This window comes from Bos grunniens, chromosome 3 (assembly GCF_055505025.1).
Source record: "Bos grunniens cultivar Pamir isolate PY7600 chromosome 3, Bosgru_T2T1.0, whole genome shotgun sequence".
Taxonomy (NCBI): Eukaryota; Metazoa; Chordata; class Mammalia; order Artiodactyla; family Bovidae; genus Bos; species Bos grunniens.
In genome coordinates this window covers 30135269-30162902 of record NC_141167.1, presented here as the reverse complement: position 1 = coordinate 30162902, position 27634 = coordinate 30135269, and the positions used below count along the sequence as shown (strand labels likewise).

At 41.1% G+C, this 27634-nt stretch overlaps 1 protein-coding gene across 8 annotated transcripts in view; it reads left to right on the top strand.

Annotated features, from left to right (window-relative positions):
* USP24 (ubiquitin specific peptidase 24) overlaps window positions 1–27634 on the top strand; it is a 156578-nt gene that overhangs the window by 86496 nt on the left and 42448 nt on the right. For all 8 annotated transcript variants that reach the window (XM_086390174.1, XM_086390171.1, XM_086390176.1 and 5 more), the window contains 8 exons: window positions 1433–1530; window positions 4698–4793; window positions 4910–5138; window positions 5817–5976; window positions 6840–6995; window positions 9188–9258; window positions 10142–10302; window positions 26581–26642. In XM_086390174.1, coding sequence (XP_086246300.1) covers window positions 1433–1530; window positions 4698–4793; window positions 4910–5138; window positions 5817–5976; window positions 6840–6995; window positions 9188–9258; window positions 10142–10302; window positions 26581–26642 — 1033 coding nt within the window. The remainder of the gene's footprint in view (window positions 1–1432; window positions 1531–4697; window positions 4794–4909; window positions 5139–5816; window positions 5977–6839; window positions 6996–9187; window positions 9259–10141; window positions 10303–26580; window positions 26643–27634) is intronic.

Here is a 27634-nt window from a genome sequence, read left to right as displayed (position 1 = left end):
CAAAGGACTGTAAAATCATCCCCAGTCTCATTTTAGAACTTCAGATTAACTGGGAATTCCTCTGATAGGTTGCCTTTTGCTCTGTAAAAAATGTAGAAACCATAACACCCCCAAAGCACTTCTTTTTACTGTTACCTGAAAGGTTCATGTCCTTGCATTTCAATCTTTAACTTATGTTTGGCTTCTAGGGAAATTCAGAGTGGATATTCCAAGTACCCATTCCTTTGGGAAACTCTTTCACCCTCACTAAATTGTTGTCCATTAAGCATGGGGAGTGTGTGCCTGTGGCTGTCAACACTTAGAAAGGGTTAGGATAGCAGAAGGTTCCCATTCTCCTGAATGATGCTTGTGATCTGAAGCTGGCAAACCAGTTTCCTGAAGGGCAACTTAGGAAGAAAGCATCTTTAGACAAAAATATCACATTAAGAATCTAAGCTCCTAAAATTACTAATAAGTTCATAGAAGCAGATTTTTTTTTAATAAAGAAAGGATCTTGAATTACATCTAGATTAAAACCTTGGGAAAACTGAGGCTATGAGCTTTAAAAAATTTAAGTCATAACTAAATAAGCAGTTGTTTCCTGGGCACTTGTCTTGTGCCAGTGCTTATACTAAACACCTTAAGTTTGTGTTATCTGACTTACAAACAATACTCTGGGAAAGGTAATTACTGTCATTTACCCAATGAGAAAACTGAGGCAAAAAGGCAAATTACGTATGTGAGATCTCTCAACTAGTCAGTGGTAAAACTAGGATGTGAGCTAAATTTGTAGTCTCATACTGCAGGTTGATTATTTATGTGAAAATAGTTTCCTTTAGGTGGATACTACAGTGTCATAAAAAGGGCATGGATGTTAGAGTGAGACCCATCTAGACTCAAATTCTAACTGTGTGACCACAGGTGGGAGGTCACATAACCTCTCAGGTCTCAGTCTTTCCCTGTAGAATAAAATACCTATGCCTTACAGAGTGAAATTAAGAGACAGAGCAAATTAAGTACTTCATCTTCATCTTATGCCTAGTACCTTGGAGACAGTTGCTCAGTAAATAGGAGTTAGAATCATTATCAGGAAACTCATCCAGCATTTATAATAAATGGACTGTTATAAAACTTCGGTTTATATACTTTTTCTAGAACATATCCACATAACACATAATGTTACCTGCTCTTAGGCAAGTCTGGAGCCTGAGACATTCACATTTGCTGGTTTCATGAAAGAGGAGCATACTAGCTCTCTAAAAACAGAAATATTTTTCATGCTAAGTAAATGGAACTATTTGTGAAACATCAGCCTCCTTATACTATTGGAGGTAGAAAGAGCAGCAGTTAAAGAGATTCTGACTCAAGTTGTCTGATTGCTTTACTTGATAAAAAGGAATAATTTCTACTGGAAATGTTGGGATGATTAATTGTGCTTTATCTTTTTTCCAAGGTTCTAAGCTCCAAACTCATGCCAACAGCTGATGATGACATGGCAAGAAATTGTGCAAAATCATTTTGTGAGAACTTCCTCAAAGCAGGAGGTTTGAGGTTAGAGTTTCAATATTGTATTATATGATATTGCAGAAAATGAATAGAGTTATTTTAGTTAATTTCTCCTGCCGGGCCTTATTTATGCCTACAAGGCATGATTTAAAGTATTATGGGAGTTGTAATAAGAAGGAATGATGTTTTTGTCTTTAGAATATTTTTAAATGTTTTAATGACTTTTGATTATTTGGAAAACTGACAGAAGCATGTCTTTCCCCTTTGGGAGTGGGGGAAATTCTCAAGAGGAGACGAAACTGTGCTGTTCCTGGTCACTCCCACATCAGTTTGAAATAAGGTGGATCTGATTCTTAGTAATCTGTGTTGTGCAACGCATTAGCGCTGGGGGAAGATGTTATCCCTGCCCTTGAGAGCTTCCTGTTATTCTTAAAGAATAACAAACAGTTATTGCAGGTATTGAAACAGGCTTATAAAAGGTGCTTTGTGGGATGAAGTGGGGAAGAAAGCAGTGGTTAAAATGGTAAGGTTTGCTTGGGGTAATAAGATTAGGAGATGCTTCCCAGAAAGTGACATGTGAGCTGGAAGCAGAGATGAGTCACCGCTTTCTAGGTAATCAAGGAGGGAAGGACATTCTCAGCCAGAGGAGGGGTGGGGATGAGTGAGAGCATGGACAGCACAGGACTGTCTTGGGAACTACAGTTGCCTGGTGAGACCAGAGCAAAGGGTAAAGGAGAGAGATTGTGAATAGGGGGTCATATTGAGGAATTTCAGCATTATGTTGTAAAAACAGGAGGTGTCTAAGCCAGGAGTTAGCTAGAACAGTTACTCTGACTGCAGTAGAAAAGATGACTGCAGGTGGAAGAGACTAGAGGCAGGGAGAACTGTAAGAAATGTTACAGTGTTCCAGAGAAGAGATGACAGGTTCTAAATGTGGGACAGTGGTAGAGGGACATTTATAAGATGAAATAGAAAAGTCTTTATGATTAGATGCAAGATTGTTGTTGCTGTTTAGTCTCTAAGTCATGTCCAACTTTTGCAACTCCTTGGACTATAGCTTATCAGGCTCCTCTGGCCATAGGATTTCCCAGGCAATAATATACTGGAGTGGGTTGCCATTTCCTTCTCCAGTGGATCTTCCCAATGCAGGGATCAAACCTGTGTCTTCTGCATTGGCAGGTGGATTCTTTACCACTGAACCACCTGGGAAGCACAAATATAGAGTAGGAAACTTTTTAAAAATGGCCCTATGATTTCTAGCTTGGGAGAATGAGTGAATGATAATAACTCTTTAGTCCATATGGGGAATGAAGATAAGATGGAAGAAACTGAGAAAGTCAAGAGAAGTGAGTTTGATTGTGCAAAAGATCTCTGTGAGTCACATGAAGGGGATGGTTTGGACATGATGCTCTTGAGAGAAGTGGAGAATGGCACTGGATGTTCAAGGAGGCATCGTGTATAAGGAAAGCCTTGCAGCCTGAGACCCTGGCAAGTGTAAGGCTGGGAAGCAGAATCAGTAAGTGGAAATCTCTATTGTATGAGTGAGAGAAAAGGAGGTGACCGAAGTTTGAAGGATAGGATAACTGAAGAGAAAGTTTGCTTTTCTGTTTTGATTTTAACTTGGAGAAGCCTTGGTTCTCATTGTGAGCTGACTAAAAGGGGCCAATGAAAAAGAAAAGAATAAAAGGGGGTGATCAACCAATGGGGCTAAGTTCCACTGCAGTTGGAAGATATGTTCCATAAAGAAAGTAGGCATGCCATCTCCTTTGGGAAAGAAAAGAGTGAAAACCAGCTTGAATTTTGAGCAGAGGGTAATTGAAGGAATTCTGTTGGAGGCCTTCAGGGAAGAGAGCTTGGGTGAGACCTTGCGGAGATCAAGGGGACTAGAAACAGCAGTGGAAATAGAGGGTGAAAACTCATTTCAGATCATCAGCCAATTACAGAGCTATGCTAACACAGGCATTTTAATTCTGGCTTATTTCTGAGTGTCAGTGCACATGCTAGGCATCGTTCTAAGTACTAGAAAGAGAGCAGTGTATCGATAAAACAATAATCCATGTCCTTGTGAAGATGGTAGTCTAGAAGGGAAGACAACAAAGAAGTAAAAGTGTATGTCAGGTGGTGATAAAAGCTGTAGAGAAAAATAAGACAAAGAAGAGCGGGTGGGTAGGGGAAGGGTTTGTTCAGTGGAGTGATCAGAGAACACTGCACTGATGGGGGGATATTTTACAATGACCTGAAGGAGGTGAGGGAGCAAGATCTGGAGATGCTGGGGAAAGCTGTCCAGAGGAGCATCCAACGCAAGCCCCTGTGAGGGTCAACCTGGTGTCTGTAAAGCCAGCAGGGGGCTAGTGTGGTTGGGGCTGAGTGAGGGGAGAAGGGTAGGGGGCATGAGGTTACAGAGTTACCAGAGGTCAGGGTATGCAGGATTTTACAGGCTACTGTGAAGGAAATAGGAAACCATGGGAGGATTTTGTCCAGAGGAATCCCATGGTAACCTCCATTTTTAAGGGATCATTCTGGTTGATCTTTTGAGAATAGATTTTGGAGGTGAAGCTTCAAGAGTAGAAGCAAGAAGAAGAGTTGGGAAGCTTTTACAGCAATGTAGGTGATAGTAGATGTGAAAACAAGCTTTGTAGAATACACCAATTCTGGATATACTTTTGAATTGATAGCTCTTCTAATACCAACATAGCAGTTGATTGGGGAACTCATTCAAGTTAGTGAGAAGGCAAACTATCTAAACACTCTGTATTGGTTATTTTTTGGCTAAGAAAGGAGTCCAATTTTAATTCTGAACCAGGAAGGTTATATGTACTATAAGAAATCGTTGTGATAGGAATCTGTGTGATCCATTTATATGTAAGGATCATGTAAGAATTTTAAGTAATTGATAAGTATTAAACTACTTATATGGAGAGCTTCCCTGGCGGCTCAGACGGTAAAGCATCTGCCTACAATGTGGGAGACCTGGGTTCGATTCATAGGTTGGAAAGATCCCCTGGAGAAGGAAATGGCAATCCACTCCAGCACTCTTGCCTGGAAAATCCCATGGACGGAGGAGCCTGATAGGCTATAGTCCGTGGGGTTGCAAAGAGTGGGACACAACTGAGTGACTTCACTTTCACTTTCAAACTACTTATAGAAAATTACCTGTGGAAGAAACAGAAGTCTTAAATATCCTGCCTTTTCTTTTTTCTTTTTTTTTGAAGTTTGGTTGTAAATGTCATGCAGAGGGATTCCATCCCATCAGAAGTAGACTATGAAACAAGGCAAGGCGTTTATTCCATCTGTCTACAACTGGCAAGGTACGTAAATCTATTGATTACTCTCAGATGGCCATTCTTGACTCTTTCTTCCAGATCCCATCCTTTAAACATAGTATGAAATGACCTTGGCTTAGCCTAGCTTATTTCCTTTTAAGATTTTTACTCGTGGGACAAACATTGCCAACCTTATTGGATGAAGACCTCACCAAAGATGGCATAGAAGCACTTTCTTCTCGCCCATTCCGAAATGTCAGCCGGCAGACGAGCAGGCAGATGTCCTTATGTGGCACCCCAGAGAAGTCATCCTACCGACAGCTGTCAGTGTCTGACCGGTCTTCCATCAGAGTTGAGGAGATCATTCCTGCTGCACGAGTCGCAATACAAGTAAGTGACTTGTTTGTTCAAGAAGTCCCAAGGGCCTTCTTTCCAGAAGGCACCACTGGTGGGGAGGGCCTATGCAGATATAAAAATTATTGATGTGAGTATCATCCTCAAGGAGCGTACAGGAAGTAAGAAAGAGATCAACTAGTGTAGAATTCACTGTAATTCAGGTGGAAAACATCAATTGTTGTAAGAAGACTACCAAAGCAAGACATTCTACAGGGCTTAAGTGGAATGGAATAGTCATCTTCACATGCGGCTGTCACAAGGATTCCATGTAGGAGGGACTAAGCCTTTAAGAATAGGTAGGGATTCCATATCCATGGATTCATTTAGAGAGAGGAAAGTTGTTCAGGTAAAGGGGAAGGTGGGAGCTATTAGAAAAGAAGCCTGTGTAGGAGGCCGCATGGTGGTTCACATAGACCGGATGCTGTGTGTGGAAGAGGGGACATGGTGACAGCAAAATGGGTGATTTGAAGCCAGAACCTGGACAGCAGGGTCTCTGTGTTGTAGTAGCAGAGAGGCAGTTGTAAGTCTTTGAACAGTACAGAAGCATGAAAAAGGCTGTCTGTCTTGTAGATGATGTTGGAGGGAAATGAGCCTGCAAACTGAGACCAAGAGGAGGTTATTGAAGTCAGTGGGACATGTCCAAGTACTCACAGCACTTTCTTGCTTCCTTAGACAATGGAAGTCGGTGATTTCACATCTACTGTGGCCTGTTTCATGCGACTGTCATGGGCTGCAGCCGCAGGACGGCTCGACCTCGTTGGGAGTAGCCAACCAATTAAAGAAAGTAATTCTCTGTTTCCTGCTGGCATTCGAAACAGACTCAGCAGTTCAGGTACTGATTAAGAAGGATAAAATAATTAGAATATTGAACAGGAAGTAGCTATAAAAATCATCTTTGTATAGGTTATTCAGGGTCACAGAAAGGAGAAAGCCTTTTCTCTTGCTTTTGAGCATGAACAGAAATTCATCAAGCTAAATAAACCCTCAAGATTTATGCATATTCAAGTTTGCATGTATGTATATACATCCTTCATTTATATATGTCATACTAAGAAAAAAGTTTATAAATGCAAAATAAATAGAAAAACCAAGCAGAGTTTTAGCTTGCTGAGTATGAAAGTGTCATGAGGCCAATAATTACAGCTGTAATAAAAATTTATCTAGAATATTTACCTGGAAAAATCATTTTCTTGGTTTGGCCTGTTATTTTCTGTTAGGCCTTTATAAATAGCTTTATTTCTCAGCTTTATTTGGTTTCCCTGCTGTGTATATAACTCATTAATAATAGAGCTTTTACACTGTACGACATACAGTAAAGTGCAGAAATGTTGAATGTACAGGAGTTTTAGGGTTTTTACATAAGTATAACCCATTAGATTAAGATAAGGAGCATTTCTAATAACCCAGAAAGACTCCCACATGCCTCCAAAATCGCACTGTTTTTGCTTCTGGCACCTGAAACTAGTTTTTCATCGTAAATGTATTTTTCAGCGCTTCCAAATGTGTTTTAAGTACAAAGAAAGCAGTGGGGGTCAAAGTAAATGATTAATTCTCTCTTGTTTCTTAGACCAAAGTGTCTTCTTGAACTCTTTACCTTCACTTGAGGATTATGGACACATTAAAGGGTTTTAATCTCAAGGGTCCTGTGGGATCCCCAGTAACCCTTCAGTAACCTTCCGTTTTGTATGTTTCCAGGAAGCAATTGCAGCTCTGGAAGTGAAGGGGACCCAGTGGCCTTGCACGCAGGCATCTGTGTACGACAACAGTCCGTGTCCACCAAAGACTCCCTGATTGCTGGAGAGGCTTTGTCTCTACTTGTCACCTGCCTGCAGCTTCGGAGCCAACAGCTGGGTATGCAGGAGGCCTGCTTGCCACTCGTGTTTTAGGAAACGGCCAGGTTTCTGTTGGGAATTATTTATATCCCTTCATAGATAAGGTCATATTAATAGAAATGGAAAAGGGGAAAGTTGGCATATGGAATAGGTAAGAATAGTGCTAGAGTACTTAATTCTGAACAAGTATTTATTGAGCACCTCTGTATACACGGTTCCACAGTTGATGTTACAAAGGCAGTATGTCTGCTGTCCAGGAGAGCTTACCATCTGTTGGAGGAATTAAAACAAGCCAAAGTTGTAGGTCATAAGCTATAGAAGTAGAATTATATATCAATCCCTAAACTGATAACGACTCCAGTATTAAAAATTATGAAACTTAAGATTTGTCCTTTTATCTTTATTGTTGGTTTTGACAAACTGGGGCTATTGCTAAACATATTTTTAGCATTAGATTCCCCAGGGCTCAGTCCCTGGACACTTTTTTTCCTCTGCCTACACTCATTCTCATAATCACCCATTCACATAATCACATCCACGTTCACAGCCTTAAATTCCCTCTATGTGTCGGTAACACTTAAATTTGGCTCTGTGACCTGGGTCCCTCCCCTGACATCTCTACTTAGATATAGTAGACTTCCTGAACTTAACATGTCCAGAACTGAACACTGGTCTGGCCCACACCACCCAAGAGATTGCCCATCTTAATTAGTAGCATTTTCGTTCTTGGAGTCATCCTACTCCAGGATTCCTTTCTTTACATCCTACTTCTAATCTGCCAACACATCCTTCTTCAGACTCCACCTTTGCTGGATTAAGGGGATTCCACCCCTTAGACCACCTTTGCTGTTGGTACCCTCTGCTCCTCCATCATCTCTTGCCTTGATTATAGCAGCAGTGCCCTGACTAATCTCCCTGCTTCTACCCTTGCAGTTTATTCTCCACACAGTAACCAGAGTGGACCCGCTAAAATGTAAGTCAGATCGTATCACTCCTCTATCTACAGCCTTGCAGCGGCCTCCGTTCACACTTAGTGAAAGCCAGATCTTCCCTAAGACCTTCCAGGCCTGGCACCATCCACGCCCGTGATGCCTGTGTGCCTTCACCTCTTGCACTCCCTGCCTCACCCACCATGCTTCAGCCACCCTGGCTTCCTAGCTGTTCGCTGACACTCAGGCACATGCCTGCCTCAGGGCCCTTGCACTAGCTATTCCCACTTCCCCCACCTTTTTTTAGAGAAATCACAGTCCTCACCTCTCCCAGCATTCACCTGTAAACTCTGTTGTTGTTTTTTTCTCTATCACTTATCACTGTACAGCATACAGTAAAATTTCTCTGCTTATCATGTTTATTGTCATTATCCCCTTCCCCACCTAGATGGTAAGCTCTGTAAGAACAGAGACTTTTGTCCCATGTGTTTCCTAATGAATCCTTAACACCCAAACACTGTGGGGTGTGTAGTAGGCCCTCAATAAATACTTATTCAGGGATGCAGTCTTAATGACTTGACTTTTAAAAATTGTACCAATACATGGAGCCCAATTCATTACTATTATTACTGGTTCAGACTGCCTGTTACGTAGAATTGGTGATCATTATGTATTATTCGGTATAACATCCAAATTTATCATATAAGATATCAAGATAAACATACAGAAAAAGTTACATGTTTATGGGACAGTGAACTATCAAAAATTTGACAGTACAGTATCAAAAATGATTTACTTTGGTCAGATTTGCTTTTAAAGGCTTATATATGAGAAGTCTTAAGTCACTGTGAAATACTATTAAGCATAAGCCATACTTTTAGTTCAGTTTCCTACAATTGTTTGATTACAGAAGTAATCAGGATGAGAAAAATTATAACTTCAAGCTTTTTTATCATTTGTAAGTTTATTGTAGAGTACATTTTATAGTTCAGAGGTATTGATAGTTTATCAAAGCAAGACATATTTGTTCTGTCACTAGTAAGCACAAGACATTGTGGGAAAAAGTGAGGGTACAACGATTACTTGGACAGTCCTGCTCTTGAGCGCCTTAGGCGCTCATGGGGGCAGTTATGGAGGTACTGAATTTGATTCTGTGTGGAAGAAGAGATGATGTCTACGATAGTTAAGGGTAAGAAATTATTCAAAACTTCTGAAATTTTGAAAATGCATTTCCTAACTTAGTTTCCTCCCCTGCCCCCATTCTCCTTATTCTTACCATCAGCCTCTTTCTACAACTTGCCCTGTGTTGCCGATTTTATCATTGATATTCTGCTTGGATCACCAAGTGCTGAGGTAAGGCTCACTTTATACAAAACCCCTTTGGTCTTGCTCTGCCTGGGCTCCTGGATGCCTGAGGCAGTGTGGGGACTGTAGAGGGAGTGGTGTTAGTCCTCCTGGGGAGTCACGTAGAGCGCTGCAGACCATTATGACAGTGACCGTTTAGACTCGCACCTTCCTTCCTTGTCTGTGTTTCACCGGAAGTTAAGATACTAGTGCTATGATTAACTTGCATTTATTTATAACAAACAAAATCTTACAGTGTTCAACATCCATAGCTGGCCAAGTCAGCCAACATTAAACATTAACTTGTTGGCCCAAATCAAGAAAGACCAACTTCAAGCCGTGAACTTTCATTAGGTCTTAGAATTCTCATTTTCGTACATAACCTTGAAAATTAACTTTGAGACACATGAAGAAGAGGTTTGTTTGTTTGTTTGTTTGTTTCTAATTTTCATTTAAAATTATAAGCCTGTTGATTAGAGTAGAATGTGCTGTGCTTAGACACTCAGTCATGTCTGACTCTTGGCAGCTCCATGGGCTGTAGCCCGCCAGGCTCCTCTGTCCATAGGGATTTTCCAGACAAGAATACAGGAGTGACTTGCTATGCCCTCCTCCAGGGGATCTTCCCAACCAGGGATCAAACCCAGGTCTCCCGCATTGTAGGCAGATTCTTTACCATCTGAGTAGAATCCACTACTAGAATAATTTGGGAAATCAGTACCCAGACCACACTTGATTTAAATTAGCCCTAGTTTATTCAATGTAAACTTTACTGACTGAAATGCTCACACCCTTATAGCATCGTTCAGAGTATGGACTTTGGAGGAAATTCATTTTTTAAGCAGTCTATGTGTTTATTGATGTACATCCTTGGCCACTAAAAATGTGATTTCAGATTCGCCGTGTTGCCTGCGATCAGCTGTATACTCTGAGTCAGACAGATACTTCAGCCCACCCAGATGTGCAGAAGCCAAACCAGTTTCTGCTGGGTGTGATTCTCACTGCTCAGCTGCCTCTCTGGTCCCCAACCAGTATCATGCGAGGAGTCAATCAGAGGTATGTAATAAGATGAAAACGTTCACGTCATACAGAGAGGGAGTAATGATTTGTGTACTGCTCCCCTACAGGCCACAGTGCATGACTGAGATGACAGAATCTCTCCTTCTCTCTTCCAGCATGTATACCTTGAAAGAAGGCATCTCAGGTTTTCCTCCCATTTAGGACCAAAGAGTTAGAAGAAATAATACCAGGCTTTCTTTCTCTCCACCACCCCAGCTTCTATCTCCACCTACCCCAAAAAGAAGACTCACCTGGTGGTTGAGAAACTGCACTATTTGAGCCAGATCACTGCGTAAAGAGTTCACACCTGTACATCACATTTTTAGCATACTTTATAACTCCATGTCTAGAGGTACTAGGGTATCCTTCTAGCTTTTTCTTGGGTTTATACATCCTGGACATGGAAGGAGGCTTGTGGTCCAGGTTCAGAGACTTGAGTAAAACGATTCTGCCTAACCCATCTTACCTCCTGAGGCAAGCCTGCCTACAGGGGTGCCCCAGTGTAGGCTCAGCCTGGGAGGTCAGGAATCCCACATGGACCTCAAGTTTAAGCCACATTTCCAGCTCAGCTTTATCAGCAAGCCCTTGCTCTGGGGCTTAGAAGACACCACAGAGATTTGTGAAATCAGTATATATTTTCCTTTGTATATGCTTTGTAAATTAGAGCCCTTAGTAGAAATGTTAGAGCTACTCCAAATACCACCAGACACATCCACAATTGGGTGTCACTTCCACTTCAGCTCAGCCTCTTCATTCTTTCTGGATCTGTTTCTCTGTTCTTCTCCAGTATCATACTGGAGACCTACCGTCCTGTGGGGTTCGTCTTTCAGTGTTGTATCTCTTTGCCTTTTCATACTGTTCATGGGGTTCTCAAGGCAAGAATGCTGAAGTGGCACAGTACAACTTGTTTTCACATGCTGGGCTGGGTGAAGCTTAAGCTGGAATCAAGATTGCCCGGAGAAATATTAATAACTTTGGATATGCAGATGACACCATCCTAATGGCAGAAAGCAGAGGATCTAAAGAGTCCCTTGATGAAGGTGAAAGAGGAGAGTGAAAAAGCTGGCTTAAAACAGCATTCAAAAAACTAAGATCATGGCATCTGGTCCCATCGCTTCATGGCAAATAGATGGGGAAACAATGGAAACAGTGACAGACTTTATTTTGGGGCACCAAAATCACTGTGGATGGTGATTGTAGCCATGAAATTAAAATACATTTGCTCCTTGGAAGAAAAGCTATGACAAACCTAGACAGTGTATTTAAAAAGCAGAGACATCAGTTTGCCCACAAAAGCCCATCTGGTCAAAGCTATAGTTTTTCCAGTAGTCATGTATGGAGAGTTGGACTATAAAGAAAGCTGAGCACCGAAGAACTGACATTTTTGAACTGTGCTGTTAGAGAAGACTCTTGAGAGTCCCTTGGACAGCAAGGAGATCAAACCAGTCAATCCTAAAGGAAATCAACCCTGAATATTCGTTGGCAGGACTGATGCTGAAACTCCAATACTTTGGCCACCTGATCTGAAAAGCTTATTCATTGGAAAAGATGCTGATGCTGGGCAAGATTGAGGGCAAGAGGAGAAGGGGGCAACAGAGGATGAGATGATTGGAAGGCATCACTGGCTCAATGGACATGAGTTTGAGCAAACTCTGGGAGCTAGTGAAGCACAAGGACGCCTGGCATGTTGCAGTCCACGGGTTGCAGAGAGTTGGGCCCAACTGAGTGACTAAATAGCAACAAGAGCTCCAAATACCAAACTTGGTCTTTTTTTTTCAGTGTAGTAAAATATACTCAGGGGCTTCCCTGGTGGCACAGGTAGTAAAAAATCTGCCTGCAGTGTGGGAGACCCATGCTCAGTCCCTGGGTCAAGAAGATCCATAACATAACGTTTAACATTTTAACGATTTTTAACTGAACAGTCAGTAACATTGAGTGTATTCACCTTGCTGTGCAGCCAAGCTCTTTAGCGTTCTAAACTGCAAGTCTGTACCCAGTAAGAAATCAGTAAATGCAAGACTGGTAAATTTGATTCCAGAAAATATCTATGAAAAAAAATATACCTGAGTCAAAAGTCAGTTAAAGTAACTATACAGACTTACAACATATGTGACAGACAGCAGCTGATTTTGATAATACATATGAAGAGATATTATAAATCACAAAAGACCAACAGCCAAATAGAAAAATGGACAAAGGACATGATGAGACACCTCAGAGACAATCTTGTAGATGATTTTTTTTTTTAGATTTGCTAGATTTTTTTTTTCTTTTACTGTGGTAGAATATGCATAACATAGAATTTGCAATTATATCAGTTTTAGGGGTGTAACTTAGTGAAATTAAGTACATACACATTTTTGTGTAACCATCACCACTGTCTGTTTCCAGAATTTTTCCATCATCTCAAACTGAAATTCTTCTCCCATTAAACAAGAATACCTCATTCGTTTCCCTCCTCCCTCCAGGCACCGGCAACTACCAGTTTACTTTCTATCTCTATAAATTTGACTATTCTAGGTACCTCGTAAAAGTGAAACCATACAATATTTGTCCTTTTCTATCTAGCTTATTTCAATTACCATAATATTTTCAAGGTTCATCCATGTTACAGCGTGAGTGAGGGTTTCATTTCTATTCAACACTGAATGATAATTCCTTCTTGTATATATCATACTTTGTTTATCCATTCACCATCAGTTCAGTTCACTTCAGTCACTCAGTCATGTCTGACTCTTTGCGACCCCATGAATCACAGCACGCCAGGCCTCCCTGTCCATCACCAACTCCCAGAATTCACCCAAACTAAAGTCCATTGAGTTGGTGATGCCACCCAACCATCTCATTCTCTGTCATCCCCTTCTCCTCGTGCCTGCAATCTTTCCCAGCATCAGGGTCTTTTCAAATGAGTCAGCTCTTCACATCAGGTGGCCAAAGTATTGGAGTTTCAGCTTCAACATCAGCCCTTCCAATGAACACCCAGTCTCCTTGCAGTCCAAGGGATTCTCAAGACTCTTCTACAACACCACAGTTCAAAAGCATCAATTCTTCAGTGCCCAGCTTTATAGTCCAACTCTCACATCCGTACATGACTACTGGAAAAACCATAGCCTTGATTAGATGGACCTTTGTTGGCAGAGTAATGTCTGCTTTTTAATATGCTGTCTAGGTTGGTCATAACTTTCCTTCCAAGGAGTAAGCATCTTTTAATTTCATGGCTGCCGTTACCACCTGCACTGATTTTATAGCCCTAAAAAGTAAAGTCAGCCACTGTTTCCACTTTACCAAGAGGCAGGTCAGGTGGTCTGGTATTCCCATCTCTTTCAGAATTTTCCACACTTTATTGTGATCCACACAGTCAAAGGCTTTGGCATAGTCAATAAAGCAGAAATAGATGTTTTTCTAGAATTCTCTTGCTTTTTCGATGATTTAGTGGATGTTGGCAATTTGATCTCTGGTTCCTCTGCCTTTTCTAAAGAACCAGCTTGAACATCTGGAAGATCACGGTTACATATTGCTGAAGCCTGGCTTGGAGAATTTTGAGCATTACTTTACCAGCGTGTGAGATGAGTGCAATTGTGCGGTAGTTTGAGCATTCTTTGGCATTGCCTTTCTTTGGGATTGGAATGAAAACTGACCTTTTCCGGTCCTGTGACCACTGCTGAGTTTTCCAAATTTGTTGATATATTGAGTGCAGCACTTTCACAGCATCATATTTTAGAATTTGAAATAGCTCAATTGGAATTCCATCACCTCCACTAGCTTTGTTCATAGTGATGCTTCTTAAAGCCCACTTGACTTCACATTCCAGGATGTCTGGCTCTAGGTGAGTGATCACACCATCGTGATTATCATGGGTCATGAAGATCTTTTTTGTACAGTTCTTCTGTGTATTCTTGCCACCTCTTCTTAATATCTTCTGCTTCTGTTAGGTCCATACCATTTCTGTCCTTTATTGAGCCCATCTTTGCATGAAATGTTCCCTTGGTATCTCTGATTTTCTTGAAGAGATCTCTAGTCTTTCCCATTCTATTGTTTCCCTCTATTTCTTTGAACTGATCACTGAGGAAGGCTTTCTTATCGCTACTTCCTAATTTTTGGAACTCTGCATTCAAATGGGTATATCATTTTTCCTTTGCTTTTCACTTCTTTTCTTTTCACAACTATTTGTAAGGCCTCCTCAGACACCCATTTTGCTTTTTTGCATTTCTTTTTCTTGGGGATGGTCTTGATCCCTGTCTCCTGTACAATGTCATGAACTTCCATCCATAGTTCATCAGGCACTCTATCAGATCTAGTCCCTTAAATCTATTTCTCACTTCCACTGTATAATCATAAGGGATTTGATTTAGATCATACCTGAATGGTCTAGTGGTTTTCCCCACTTTCTTCAATTTTAGTCTGAACTTGGCAACAAGGAGTTCATGATCTGAGACACAGTCAGCTCCTGGTCTTGTTTTTGCTGACTGTTTAGAGCTTATCCATCTTTGGCTGCAAAGAATATAATCAATCTGATTTCGGTGTTGGCCATCTAGTGATGTCCATATGTAGAGTCTTCTCTTGTGTTGTTGGAAGAGGGTGTTTGCTATGACCAGTGCGTTCTCTTGGCAAAACTCTATTAGCCTTTGCCCTGCTTCATTCCGTACTCCAAGGCCAAATTTGCCTGTTACTCCAGGTGTTTCTTGACTTCCTACTTTTGCATTCCAGTCCCCTATAATGAAAGGAACATCTTTTTTGGGTGTTAGTTCTAGAAGTCAAAGGTTGTTGCTGAACCACGAAAAGACACCAGGATTCTTGGCCTCTGGAGGAGAAGAATTCAATCCGGGGCCAGAGACAAGGCTTGATCACTCAGGGCATTTGTGTAATAAAGTTTTATTAAAGTATAAAGGAGACACAGAAAGCTTCTAACATAGGCATCAGAAGGGGGCAGAAAGAGTACCCCCTTGCTAGTGTTAGCAGTGGAGTTATATACTCTCCAATGAATCAAAACAATGTCTGGAGGTTGTAAAGACCTCACCAGACCTACTCCCATAATTTACGTCTTAAGATAACAAGATTAGCCAGAAGATTTAATCCAGAGACTGTCCTCAAGTAGGATACATTATTGTTATATAATCCTAAGGAAAGTAGAGGGGGAAAAAAAAAGTTTGTCCTTTCTTCCTCCTTGAGAATTCCAGACCCCTCTCTCCTGGGTCTTCTTATCAATCTGCCTAGTAAATGACTCTCTCATTCCCCCCTTTACTTTTAGGAGAATTATGTTGCCAAGGGAAAGTGGCATCATTTCATTCCATAACTACTTCCTGCTGTTTAGGGGCGTGGTCGCTAAATTGTTGAGGCAACGTATTCTCCTAACCCTTGTATTGAGGGTCTCTGATCCAGGGGCCCCAAGTAATAGTTGGAGGAGGCTGTGGCACTCGTAGGAGCTTGGACAACCATTTGTAACTAAAAGCCTTCATGTGTTTAGAAACAAATCCAATTACACAGTTCCAGATGCAAGCCAAAATAGTCATCAAAGCAAGTTAAAGTTAAGTCATATTATGTCCATAGTTACATCAGTCCATCTTAGGATTGTTAGATGTTATCAGTTTAAGAAGAGGCATCACATGCGGTTGTTGTTGAAGGTATTTGCAGACTTGGAGAAAGTCTTTTCTTTGAAGAGGTGTCCACCATGGAAAGTTTTCCACTGATGAAGAGAGGAGTGCTCCACAGACCCAGCAGTTAGATTGATTGTGGAATTCAGCATAGGAATGAGCCCAGGACAGGAAGGTATTGTCTTGAGGATCAAATGGCATACTCTGGACTTTTGGAGTCAGCATAAGTAGGCTCACATAGATTATTAGGCCCATCTGAAAAGTACAAAGTCAGAGCATAGAAAGTAAAGACATAAAATGAAGTCACTTAGTTCTGGTCAGGGTGCCACCTCTTAACTCGAGTGTGATGTACCCACAGATCAATTCCTGGCACTTTGACAGCTGTGGGAGAAGAAAGAATAACCTGTTAAGGGCCTTCCCAGAGGGGCTCGAGGGATTGGACCCCAGATCCCAATGTTTTTATGAGGATCTCGGTTCCTGGCTCAAATAGAGGCTTGCTTGACTCAGAGGCTGGGTCAGGAGTCGTCTCCCAGAGTTCTGTTAGTGCCTGTTGAAAAGCTGAGAGCTGAGTTACATAACTAGTTAATTCCAAGTCTTCAAGGTCTATAACAATGTCTGTGCGTAAGAAAGGCCTTCCATAAATACATTCAAAGGGGGACAGTCCCTCCTTTTTGGGGGCAGTTTGAGCCCTTCTTAAAGCTATGGATGGGACTTTAATCCAATTGTCCTGCATCTCTTGAGTTAATTTGTGCAGATGTCTTTTGATAATGTCATTAGCTTTTTCAACCTTTGCTGAGGATTGGGGTCTCGAGGAGCAGGGTAAGTGATATTCTATTCCTAGAGCCTTAGACACCCCCTGAGTTACAGCAGCTTTAAAGGCGGAGCCATTGTCACTCTGAAGGCTCCGTGGTAGCCCAAACCTGGGGATAATTTCATAGATTAAAATCTTTATAACCTCCTTAGCCTGTTCACTATGACAGGGAAAAGCCTCAGTCCATCCTGTAAAAGTATCCACCCAAACTTGTAAGCAAGAATACCCATCAGCTTTTGGCATATGAGTAAAATCAATTTCCCAGTCCTCTCCAGGATAATTTCCACTTCGTTGCAATCCAAATTTTGCTAGCTTTTCAGTCTTTGAGTTATTTTTCTGACAAGTCTCACACCTTTTGATAATCTTTAAAGCTTTCATTACATTTTTACCTTCAAACAAACGAGAAGCCATCTGGTAAGTACTCTCTGCACCCAAATGAAAACTCTCCTGTAAACCCTTAAGAATTTTCCATTGAGCATTTTCAGGAATTAGTAATTGTCCATCTTCTGACTGTAACCACCCTTTATCAGTAATCTTTGCTCCTCTTTTCTTGTATCTTTCTAATTCTTCCTCAGTGTAGATCAAAGGCGTCTGTGAAGGGGTTTCGTAAAGTGCTGCTTTTCTGGTTTGACAGTCAGCCAGCTGATTACCTTCAGCTACTTTACTCCCATCTCTGTTGTGTTCTTTGCAATGCATAACAGCTACTTCTTTAGGACAATATATAGCAGTTAAAAGTCTCTTGATCTGATCTCTCTGAAATGTTTAATAGATTCTCCTGTTGCTGTTTTAAACTCTCTCTTTCCATATTGCAGCATGAGCACATAAAGTCAAATAAGCATACTTAGAATCTGCAGATATTTATCCGCTGCCCTCTGTTTAACTCTAGAGCTCGGGTCAGAGCCACAAGCTCCGCTAACTGAGCACTGGTTCCCTGGGGGAGAGATTTTGCTTCTAAAACCTGTTCAGCAGTCACCACGGTGTAACCTGCTTTAGGCTTTCCATCCCGAACAAAAGAACTGCCTTCTTTAAATATTTCCATGTCAGGATTGTCTAATGGGGTATCCATTAGTTCTTCCGAGCTGCATAGTTTAAAGTTAGGAATTCGGAACAGTCGTGATCAGGTGTTTTATTTTCCTTCTCAGGAAGGAAAGTGGCAGGATTTAAATTTCCACAGACTTTAAGCTTAGTTACTGGTCCTTCTAACAACAATGACTGATATTTAAGAAGCCTACTGTCTGTCATCCAAATATTAATCTTAGAATTTAAGATTCTACTCACATCATGAGAAGTCAGTACAGTAAGGTTTTGTCCATTAATTATTTTTAAAGCTTCAGGTGCTAATAAAGCCGCTGCCCCAATTACTCTTAGGCAGTGGGGCCACCCATGTGAAACTACATCTAATTCTGTGCTTAGATAAGTATTAGGTTGCTGGTGAGGCCCTCAGGGTTGTGTCAAAACTCCCAAGGCCATACCTTTTCTTTCAGTGAAAAACAAATTAAATACTGACCCTGTGGGCAAGCTCAGAGTGGGAGCTTGCAGGAGAGCAGTCTGAAGAACCTTAAAAGCCTTTTGAGTGTCTGGAGACCAAACCAGTTTGTCAGTTTGGGCCTGCTGAGTTTCAACTATAAGTTTATATAAAGGCCAGGCAAGTTCCCCATAACCCAGAATCAAAATTCGACAGTAGCTTGTGATTCCCAAAAATCCTCTCAGTTGTCTTAAAGTCATAGGTAGGGGATGATTTAGTATAGGTTTAATTCTCTCAGGGCCTGTGGCCCTAGTCCCTTCTGATATGATTAGGCCCAGATATCTAGCAGATTGTTGACAAAGCTGAGCCTTTTTTCTCTTGATGCCTTGTAACCGCAGCCTGCCAGAAAGTTTAAGGAATCTTCTGAGGCTCTCAAATAAGCTTCCTCTGTCTCAGCACAAAGCAAAATATCATCTACATATTGTAACACCACTGCTTCGGAGCTATTAAAGTTTTGTAGATCCCGTGACAAACTTTGTCCAAATAAGTGAGGACTGTCATGAAATTCCTGGGGCAAAACTGTCCAGGTTAACTGAGAAGCTGGCTGTATAGGGTCCTCAAAGGCAAACAGAAATTGACTTTCCTCCACCAAAGGCACTGAATAGAAGGCATCCTTTAAATCAATTACTGAGAAATATTTGGCTCCTTCAGGAATTTCAGACAGTAGAGTATAAGGATTAGGCACCATGGGTGTAAAGGAACTACAGCCTCATTTATTATTCATAAATCTTGGACGTCTCCATTTACCATTTGATTTCTTTATACCCAAAATAGGAGTGTTGCATGGACTGTTACAGGGAATTAGTAGTCCCTGCTCCTTTTAAATTGTCAATGATGGGTTTTAACCCTTCCTTAACCTCAGGTTTCAGTGGCTACTGCTTCTTATGTGGAAATAAGTGTGGGTCTTTGAGCTTGACAATGACAAGAATAGGATTTTGTGCTCGACCCACAGATTTTCCATCAGCCCATACTCTAGGATTTACATTTTGTTCAATTAAAGGGAGAGAAATGGAGGGCTCCATATTCATGAAAACAGAGGCATGGACCTTGCTCAGTGTATCCCTCCCCAAAAGGGGTGAGGGAGACTCTGACACAATCAGAAACTCCTATGAAAATAGCACAGAATCCCAGTCACAACGTATAGAAACACTGAAGTAATACCTTTTGGCTCATCCAGACAGTCCCATTACGGAAGCGAATCGGGAAGAAAGTGGGCCAGGGGCTTCAGTAAGCACGGAGTAAGTTGCCCCAGTGTCTAAAAGGAAATCGACGGATTGGCCCCCCAGTTATTAATACCCAGGGTTCCTCAGGTGTAATTAGGATGGGAGCTTGTGTGGGGACCCACGGGCACCTTCAGTCCTGATTGTCTTGAGAGTCCGACCCCTGAAACCTACACCTCTGGGGGCAGTCTCTCTTCCAGTGTAGTCTTTTGCAGACTGGATATGGAGCTGGGGTTGGCTTAGATGCCTGAGGGCAATTCCGCTTGTGGTGCCCCTCCTTTCCACAGTAATAGCAAGCCCATCCCTTTTCACCTGGGTCCCTCTGGACATTTTTCTCAGGCTGTTTAAGAATGGTTCTCATAGCCATTGCGAGGGCTTCCGCCTGTTCTTTGTCTTTTTCTGCCTTTCTTTCTTTTCCTCATATTCCCTACCATAATAGACTGTCTGAGCCAGTTGTAACAGATTATCTAAAGGCTGATTTTGTCCATCAGTTCATTTCAGTTCAGTCGCTCAGTCATGTCCAGCTCTTTGCGACCCCATGAATTGCAGCACACCAGCCCTCCCTGTTCATCACCAACTCCTGGAGTCCACCCAAATCCTTGTGCATCGAGTCAGTGATGCCATCCAGCCATCTCATCCTCTGTCATCCCCTTCTCCTCCTGCCCCCAGTCCCTCCCAGCATCAGGGTCTTTTCCAGTGAGTCAGCTCTTCTTATGAGGTGGCCAAAGTTTTGGAGTTTCACCCTCAGCATCAGTCCTTCTAATGAACACTCAGGACTGGTCTCCTTTAGGATGGACTGGTTGGATCTCTTTGCAGTCCAAGAGTCTTCTCCAGCACCACAGTTCTAAAACATCAATTCTTCGGCACTCAGCTTTCTTCACAGTCCAACTCTCACATCCATACATGACCACTGAAAAAACCATAGCCTTCACTAGACAGACCTTTGTTGGCAAAGTAATGTCTCTGCTTTTGAATATGCTGCCTAGGTTGGTCATAACTTTCCTTCCAAGGAACAAACGTCTTTTAATTTCATGGCTGTAGTCATCATCTGCAGTGATTTTGGAGCCCCAAAAAATAAAGTCTGACACTGTTTCTACTGTTTCCCCATCTATTTCCCATGAAGTGATGGGACCAGATGCCATGATCTTAGTTTTCTAAATATTGAGCTTTAAGCCAACTTTTTGGTCCATACTCCCGTTTTAATAGCTTACAGCAGATATCTGGAGCTGACTAAGTGAGAAATCTATCCTTGAAGATCACTTTTCCCTCTTCACTTTCGGGATCAATCTCAGTGAATCTGCAAAGGTCTTCTCTCAGTCTATCTAGGAATTTACCAGGAGCTTCCTTCTCCTGTTCTATGTTTGCCAATTTGCCATAGTTTAAAGGCTTAGCACGAGCCTGCCTGAGTCCTTCAAGAATACATCTGACAAAATGACTCTGATCCCATCTTCCTTTAGCCGTGTTGTAGTCCCATTCTGGTTTTATAGTTGGGAACCACCTGATTCCCAGTGGGGAGGGCCGTTATCTCGTCTTCCCTCTTCCCTACTGATTCATTACCAAGCCATTCATCTCCATAAGCAACCGCTTTTCCCAAAACTTGAGTCTTTTGAGTCGGGAGTCAGCGTTTGTCCCAAGATATACATCACATCCTTCCAAGTAAGGTCATAAAGCAGAGTAACACCTTTAAAAGCTCTAATATATTTTTTTCAGTCCTCTAAATAGTCTCCAAGAGCCTCCTTGATTCTTTGTATTTCTTGATAAGAAAAAGGCTTATTGACTCTCATAGACTGATTATTTATCCCCGTGGGTGTTTCATGAAGAGGCAGCGGCTTGTGTGGCTGTTCCTCAGTCTCTCTGGCTGCTCTGCACATATGATCCCAGGGATAGATTGGAGAAACCTGCTTTTCTTTATCTCTTTGTCTCCTGTCCTCCATCTCATCTAGCAAAGTAGGAGGGCAGGAGGGAGCTGAAGGAGTCACACCCAAATCTATACCCTTAGGACATAAGTCTGGTATATTTTTCAGAGAGAAAAAGGGCAGCACATATGCTACTTTTACCCATTTCCCTTGTTTTCTACAGAACCAGTATAATTGTAAAACAGTATTATACTTAAGAGACCCTCCAACCGGCCACCGTTCACCATCCTCCAGTGGGTACTGCGGCCATGCAGTATCACATAGGAAGACCAGGTGTGTCTTCTTTAAGCCCTGGGGATCAAATCTATCCCAGTTTTTCAGGATACAGTTCCAAGGAGTGCAGCTGGAATTGTTAGCTCCCATCTGTAAAAGAGAAAAAAAGCGACCAGTGCCCTCTTTCTACCGGAGGCATCCCTCCCTGCTCTAGATGGGGATGTAGACAGACTTTACACCAAAGCTTTTCTTTCCTGGTCGGACTTAGTCTGTCCCTTACTGACGCAGGCCACGTACTCGTCCCTACCAGTTCTACCACCAAGACGGGGTGGGGATGCACCAGGGGTAGACTTGATGGCATCCCTGACTGATGTCCAGCTCCTCACCATTAAAACCTTGCTTGCCTCTGATGCCACCTCGGGTACAATGAGAGTAACCTTCTGGAATGCCTCCCAGGCTAAGACTGCTGGGGGAAACATTCTCATCACCTGAGTGCCTGTGCACAACCCTGAGTATATTCCTGACCACAATAAGGCCGATACGAGCATAAAACAGATGTTCCTTCCAAGAGTCACCACACCAATATAAGAGCCTCCTCTGGTCCACTAAGAGCCAGCGTTACCAAAGGAAAAAAAACCGATTGTAGTTCCAATCTGAGTAACCTTTAACCTCAGAGATGCTCTTGTAGCTAAAACTCCATCTAACTTCCAAACTTTCGATTCCTATCGAGGCTAGGCGCTTCCTGACTAGCAATCCAAATTTGGGACCCAAGTTATAGTACACAGTAACAGCATAGATCACAAGTCCCTTGAAAGTCTTTGATCTGACAGATTAGGTTCATGCTTCTAATTTCCATTCTGGGCTTCCCTTGTGGCTCAGCTGGTTAAAGAATCCACCTGCAATGCAGGAGACCTGAGTTCTATCCCCGGGTTGGGAAGATCCCCTAGAGAAGGAAATGGCAACCCACTCCAGTATTCCTGCCTGGAAAATCCCATGGATGGAGGAGCCTGTTAGGCTACTGTCCATGGGGTCACAAAGAGTCGGACACGACTGAGCAACTTCACTTTCTTTCACTTTTCTAATTTCCAAAGAGTTATGAAATGGTCAAAGAGACTGAAAAGTTTGACCGAGAAAGGAGAGTTTGGTCCACATGCTTTGCCAATTTCTGGTCAGTCCCTGAAAGAGACATTGGGTACTGCTTGGCATTGGCAGGTCGGTATAAACCCCCGACACATTTCTGCCATAAGCCGTATGAGGTCACCACGGAACCGCATAGCAGGCTCCTCACTTGCTTCGCACAGGGCGTTTATTTCATTCACGCCAGCACACCATAGCGTTAGGAAAGTACAGCAGAAAACGTGTTCGCTAGGAGAACAAAGAACTAGAGCTCCAAGCATCCTTACCTTGTCCTGAAGAATCCCGGACAAGCCCCCAAGATGAAAGGTTGTTGCTGAACCACAAAAAGACGCTGGGATTCTTGGCCTCTGGAGGAGAAGGATTCAATCCGGGGCCAGAGACGAGGCTTGATCACTCAGAGCTTTTGTGTAATTAAGTTTTATTAAAGTATAAGGGAGATAGAGAAAGCTTATGACAGGCATCAGAAGGGGGCAGAAAAAGTACCCCCTTGCTAGTATTGACAGTGGAGTTATATACTCTCCAATGAATCAAAAGAATGTCTGGAGGTTGTAAAGACCTCACCAGACCTGCTCCCATAATTTACATTTTATGATAACAAGATTAGCCAGAAGGTTTAATCCAGAGACTGTCCTCAGGCAGGATACATTATTATTATTATATAATCCTATGGAATGTAGAGGGGAAAAAAAAGTTTGTCCTTCCTTCCTCCTTGAGAATTCCAGACCCCTCTCTCCTTGGGGACCCCTAGACTTCTTATCCACCTGCCTAGGAAATGACTCTCTCAGAAGGTCTTGTAGGTTTTCATAGAACCATTCAGCTTCAGCTTCTTCAGCGTTACTGGTTGGGCCATGGACTTGGATTACCGTGATGTTGAATGGTTTGCCTTGGAAACAGAGATCATTCTGTCACTTTTGAGATTGCATCCAAGTACTGCATTTTGGACTTTTTTGTTGACTGTGATGGCTACTCCATTTCTTCTAAGGGATTCCTGCCCACAGTAATAGATATAATGGTCATCTGAGTTAAAGTCACCCATTCCATTCCATTTTAGTTCACTGATTCCTAGAATGTCGATGTTCACTCTTACCATCTCCTGTTTGACCACTTCCAATTTTCCTTGATTCATGGACCTAACATTCCAGGTTCCTATGCAATATTGCTCTTTACAGCATCAGACCTTGCTTCTAACACCAGTCACATCCACAACTGGGTGTTGTTTTTGCTTTGGCTCCATCCCTTCGTTCTTTCTGGAGTTATTCACCCACAGGTGGACGTTTGGTTTCATCTTTTAGCTAGTATAAATATCGCTACTATCAACCATGAGTATATGGATGCCACTTTGAGTCCCGCTTTTGGTTCTTGTGTATATATGCCCAGTAGAATTGCTGGGTCCTGTAATAGTCCCGTGTGTGATGTTTTTGAGGAGCCACCACATCGTTTCCCCAGTAGCTGCACCATTTTCCTCTCCCACCAGCCATATATAAGGGTCCATATTCTCCACACTCTTGCCAACACTTGTTTTCTGTTTGCTTTTGATAACAACCACCCTGAGCGTGAAGTGGCACCTTGGGGTTTTCATTTGCATGTCCCTAGTGATCAGTGATTTTGTATATCATTGTGTGCTTATTGGCCATTTGTATATCTTCTTTGGAGAAATGTCTGTTCAAGTCTTTTTCTTATTTTTAAGTTAGGTTTTCAATTTTTGGTGGTGGTTCTTTATGTATTCTGAATATTAATACCTTATCACATACATGAATTGCATATATTTTCTCTCATTCTTATGCTCCTTTGTCTAGTGATTGTAGCATGAAAAGGCATTAAATTTTGTCATTTTTTCTGTGTTAATCGAGGTAATCATGTGGGGTTTTTTTCTCTTCATTCTATTAATGTAGGATATTCATTGGTAGGTTTTTGTATTTCAAACCATCCTTGCATTCCAGATATTAGTCTCAGTTGTTCACGGTGTTTAATTCTTTAAATGTTACTGCCAAATTAGATTTGCTAGGAAGTGTTCCTCTTCAATTTTGGGGGAAAAGTTTGAGAAGGGTTGGTGTTGATTCTTCTTTAAATGTTGGATCGAATTTACCAGTGCACCCATTTGGTCCAAGAATTTTCTTTGTTGATAGGTTTTTGATTGATTCAGTGTTCTTGTTAGTGTACAATCACTGTTTCTACCTCATTCAGTCTTCTGAAGTGTTACGCTTCTAAGGATTTTCCATTTCATCTAGGTTATCCAACTTGTTGGTATACAGTTGCTCATAGTACAATCTTATAATCTCTCATAATCTCTCGTATGTGGAGATTCCTGGCCCACATATCTAAGTCTCAAATATTGTTTTGAAGCATTTAACCTATTTTAACTTTATAAATTTACAAATAAGGAATAAATTAAGATTTTGGTTGCTGAGACAAGATAATTTTGAGTGACTTTAAAGTTAAAAAGTTAACTAAAATTTAGAGTTATGTTACAGCTGACCCCATTTAACCTAAATTAGATATTAGTTATATATTTCCAGTTCAGTTCAGTCCAGTCACTGTAATGAAAAGTAATTCTTCTTAATAGTATAAAGCCAAATTTCAGAGAATGATTTTTCCCTGACAAAGTCATGGATTAAAAGTTATAGAAACTTCTTTTTTTTTTTGCCCTTGTACATTTTTTACTTTAGTATTCCAGTTTTTCCTAGTTAAAAGTTTTCTAAAATCAGATGATCCTTTTGTTAACTAGTAAGCTCAGTGAATCTTTAGTTGAAATATGTAAGCCATTTCCAAGTAATAAGCTGTTGTGCTTAAGTATAAGGTATAGTAATGATGTTAATAGCAGTTATGGGCTGATTATGTGGCTCACAGTATGCTAAATTCTTTACATATATTTATCATTTAATCTTCTCAGTAGCCAAATGAGTTTGGCAGTTTTATTATCCCCACTTTATTAATAATCATAATTCTTGGTTCATTTGTAGTGTCATCATTAGTGCATTCTTGAGCCCTTTCTGTTTGTATATATGTGTGCACGTCTATTTCAAATACCCTGGTAAGCATTTAGAAATCAGGAAGCTAAGAAAACTGAAATACATCATCCCTGGACACCCAACTATTAAGTAGTGGAAAATGAAGGTGTTAGTCACTCAGCAACCCTATGGACTGTAGCCCACCAGACTCCTCTGTCCATGGAAGTCTCCAGTCAAGAATACTGGAGTTGGTAGCCATTCCCTTCTCCAGCGTATCTTCCCAACCCAGGGGATCGAATCCACGTCTCTCTCACTGCAGGCAGATTCTTTACTGTCTGAGCCATAAGTAGTGGAGCCAGGATTAAAAGTAAGGTCCGCCTGACTTTAAAATGTAAACCTGTGCTCTTCTTTACTGTAATTGCCAAAAAAAACCTTCATTGATCATCTTAGAAAAAAGAATTTACCTTTCTCGTTCTTCTTTTATCCACTTTATTTTGCTTCTTAGCTCTTATCACCAATTGACATATGTATGTATTTTTCATCTGTTGTCTGTCTTCGTTGTTTCTTGTTCATTGGTCCCCTAAAACAGTTCCAAGCATGTAGTAGGTGCTTAGATGTATCAGTTAATATTTGAACAGTGAATGTAACTAGTGGATTATGTATGCAGGCAGTGTGTGCATCATTACAAAATGTGATAGATTTAGTAAGTTTCTTCTTTTTACACTATTATTCCTATATCTGTTTAAGTAAAATCACTAGTGTGTGTCTTGCTGAAATACTTAAGTTGAATTAATGTAGTTATTTTATGCTTAGGAAAATTATCTTATTCATCTGTTTCATTAACTTATTATAAGTAATTTTTTTTATTTTCAAATTAGCCTCTTTTTAATAATTCAAATCTATCTATTTTTTAGACTGTTATCCCAGTGCATGGAGTATTTTGATCTGAGGTGCCAATTATTAGATGATCTGACAAGTAAGTAGATGTCTAACTGATTTATGTCAGGGAAGGGGTTGAGAAGAACCAGAAAAGAAAGCCAAACAGACATTTCTAAATCTGACTTAATATATCTGAGATATAAACAATTTTATGATTATTGTTTGAAGTTGAATTTTATTCTCTTGAAAATATTTTACAGTAATATATAACCCCATGTACCAATTAGCTCTTCTCTATCATATGTCCAGCCATTAACTTATTGAGATTTGTTGATATTAAAAATTGTCAAAGGCTCATATTTTAATCACACTGATACAGAATTGTTAGGAAGAGTCTTTCTCTCCATTACAGTCAATTCTGACAATTTGGAAGGTTTGAAGGAAAGAAGGAAGAAGCTCTGTTGTGATATGTTGAGAGTAATAGAAGTGAGTGATGGAAGTCAGGCAATTGTTTAGTGTTAGGTGACTTGCAATATCATTGTTAAAAACACTGTTGTTAGAGTGTTTAGATTTTAATCATCTGTACTTACTCTTATATAATGCAAATACGTGTTGGAATGCTCTGAATTTTAGTTGTTCCAATCAAGAGTTTGTTAATTTTATTTCCTACCCTTTACACAAATCTTATAGGGAAGATTTATAATAAATAAATATAAATAAAATGAAATTCAGGATCAACAAAAGCATTGATTGGAAAAGAATGTCAAGCTCAGGAGGTTAAAAAAATACCTTGTATATATGCAGAATTAGGTTGTGAGTTCCTGGAGGACAAAAGTAAAAAGGGAATCACATTTCTTCGGTTGTTCTCAATACCCTAGAGGAAGAAACAGAATGGTTTCTCAAAAGAAACACAGAACCTAAAAGAAACTTAACACAAAGGTCTTCAGATAACAGACACATAAAGGGAGAGCGACTAAGAAACCTCAGCAGCATCTCTAAAGCAGACACCATCCTGGATTTCATGAGTGCCCCTCAAAAGCTGAGGACAGAGTACTCTGAGCACTGTGGTGACATTGGTTTTGTTGGAAC